General features: G+C 50.7%; 1 protein-coding gene across 1 annotated transcript; it reads left to right on the top strand.

Moving 5' to 3' along the window:
* Positions 1-1,226: 1,226 nt before the first annotated feature.
* LOC140140692 (uncharacterized) lies at positions 1,227-2,230 on the top strand. Its single transcript, XM_072162449.1, has 2 exons — positions 1,227-1,716; positions 1,866-2,230. Exons 1-2 carry the CDS (start codon positions 1,227-1,229, stop codon positions 2,228-2,230), a joined length of 855 nt encoding a protein of 284 aa, XP_072018550.1.
* Positions 2,231-2,899: the final 669 nt, after the last annotated feature.

Raw genomic sequence — 2,899 nt, 5'->3', positions numbered from 1 at the left:
GGCACGGGAGTGGTTGGCTGCTCGTCTAATGGGGGCAGCGACCCGTATCCTGGATGATGATTATCCAACATATGCTGACCTTAGAGAAGCTTTGCTCAACACTTATGGGCCATCCGAGGGCCCGGACAATTACGCCCTTGAATTTAGGAGCCGGAAGCGGAAACCGGGGGACCCCCTGAAGGAGTTGGGGCAAGCCATCCGGGACTTGGTGGGTTTGGCCTACCCTGAGTTGCCTCCGGAAGCCACGGACCGTTTAGCCCGGGAGCAGTTTAAGGAGGCAGTGGACGATGGGGAACTGCGCCAAGCTTTGTTTAGAGCGAAGCCAGATACATTGGAAGAAGCTGTTCAGGCAGCGCTGGAGGTTGAAATGTTTGTCAAAAGCGAAAAGTCACGAGCAAGGTCCAGCCGAGGATCTGTAAAGGAGATCCAGCTATTGGAGGCAAAGGTAGAGAAGTTGGCAGCGCAATTGGGTGAGATTTCGACTGCATCGAGTTCATCTGGGTCCACTCATCCCTGGTCACAACCCCCTCCACCTCCATCACAACCAGCATGGCACCAACCTCCTGCAAAGTGGCAAGCACCTGCTCAAGCACCACCAGCGTGGCAACAACCACCTGCTCAAGCACAACTGACATGGCAACAACCACCTGCTCAAGCTCCACTAGCATGGCAACAACCACCTGCTCCAGTACAAACAGATTGGCCGCCTCCTCCTCCCCCTCCAGCACAAGCGGAAGGGCGTCTAGCACCACGCCATGAACGGAGGCCAGCAGACCCCGAGTATTTACCGCCACCGCCTCCAGAGTGGACTTCACAGTACCGTCCTTCTAATTCTCAGCCCAGGACCCAAGCAGAAAGGGAGCCAATTATTTGTTGGTATTGTAATGAACCGGGACACATCAGACCACGGTGCCCCAGGCTGCGGCAACAAAGACAGAACCAGCAGGGAAACTACAGGTGGCCAACCGCACAGCCCCAGGGAAGGCCTCAAGCACCAAGATGGGGCCAATTCTAATTAACAGCGCCACGAGTGACAGTGGACTACATGTCCGAGGTAGTATTGGCAAGCTTCAAGTCCTTATGCATGTGGATTCGGGAGCTTCACATACGATATTGCCACCGAGCCAGCTGCCTAAGTTTTCGGACTCCGGACCACGTAGCCCATCGGAGGAAGTTGTAATGAATCAGGCAGATGGCTCACCGTGTATGTGAAGGGAGCGGCTAAAATGGAAGTGAGAGTTGGCAGGACCTCCCGGACCCTCAATGTCATCATTGCCAATATTACCTCGGAGTGCATTCTGGGCAGAGACTTTCTGATGGCGACGGGTGCTCAACTTGATTTTCGTAATATGGAATTAGTGCTGGACGGTGAACGTATACCTTGCTTTTCGCCTGAAGAACCGAGTAACGCCTCTGCTGTATGTTACCGACTGACCGTTGCCAGAACCACTAAAATTCCTGCTGGTCATGAAATGGTTGTGGAGACAGTACTACCAGGCAAAGCTTATCAGAATGACACTTCTCCCGGGTTAGGATTAGTTCAACCACTGACTCATGAATTTTCACCTAAAAATGGTCTTATGGTGGCAAGAAGTGTTGTGGACACCCAGAATGCAGTATGTGTCAGAATGTGTAATTTTGGAGACAAAAAGCAAACGCTTAAAGAAGGCACAGTGGTAGCAACCATGATTCCATTGGAGGAAGCTGAGATCTTGAGTGTGATTTAGACGAGGACCAGCCTGCTAATAATGCACCTCCAGAGCATGTTAGAGAGATGTTGGCTAGTGCCCTACAAGAAGTCCCATAATCTGAACAACCGATAGTGAATGACCTTATTAATCGCTATTCAACTGTATTTTCTACAGGGGAGACAGACATTGGCAGGACCGATCTAGTCAAGCACTCCATTGACACAGGCAATGCACGTCCCATTAAGCAGCGCCCTCGTAGAGCACCTAGACAACAACAAGCAGAGATAGACCGTCAGGTGAACCTGTTGCTGGAGAATGACTTTATTCGTCCAACGCAAAGTCCTTGGTCAACACCAGTTGTTTTGGTTGCGAAGAAAGGCTCAGGATGGCGCTTATGTTGTGATTATCGCCGCCTGAATGAAGTAACCGTTAAGGATGCTTTTCCTCTGCCACGTATCGACGACACCTTGGACAATCTCTCCGGTGCGAAATGGTGGTGTACTCTTGATTTAGCTGCGGGTATTGGCAGGTGGAGCTAGACGAGGACGCCAAACAGAAATCAGCTTTACGTGGTGCAGAGCGGCCTTTACAGCTGGAATGTGATGCCTTTTGGCCTCACCAATGCGCCTCAACCTTCGAACGCCTTATGGAGCGTGTGTTGGACGGACTTCATTGGAGAACATTACTAGTGTATCTGGATGACATAATCGTTTTCGGAAGTGATATTCCCGAGACTGCTTCCAGGTTAGAAGAAGTATTTCAACGTCTCCAAAGTGCTGGATTAAAGTTGAAGCCCTCCAAGTGCTCTCTGTTTAAATCCAGTGTGCATTATCTTGGCCACGTGGTTTCTGCAAAAGGCATCCAGACAGATCCAAGTAAAGCCCAAGCAGTTCAAGATTGGCCAGTTCCTACAAGCGTCACCCAAGTTCGCAGTTTTCTGGGACTCGCTTCGTATTATAGAAGATTTGTGTACCAATTTGCACACATTGCACGGCCCCTGCATCGTCTTACACGCAAGAACACTACATTTGATTGGGCTCCGGAGTGTCAAGCAGCCTTTCAAGAGCTGAAGAATCGTCTAGTGTCTGCTCCAATATTAGCATATCCCAGAGATGAGGGCCAGTACATCTTGGACACTGATGCCAGTGGATTTGCCATGGGTGCTGTCCTGTCCCAACTTCAGGATGGTGCGGAGCATGTTATCGCAT

Source organism: Amphiura filiformis, chromosome 19 (assembly GCF_039555335.1).
Source record: "Amphiura filiformis chromosome 19, Afil_fr2py, whole genome shotgun sequence".
In the NCBI taxonomy this organism is placed as follows: domain Eukaryota; kingdom Metazoa; phylum Echinodermata; class Ophiuroidea; order Amphilepidida; family Amphiuridae; genus Amphiura; species Amphiura filiformis.
Note: the sequence above shows the minus strand (reverse complement) of the source record. Positions and strands in the feature narration are given on the sequence as shown.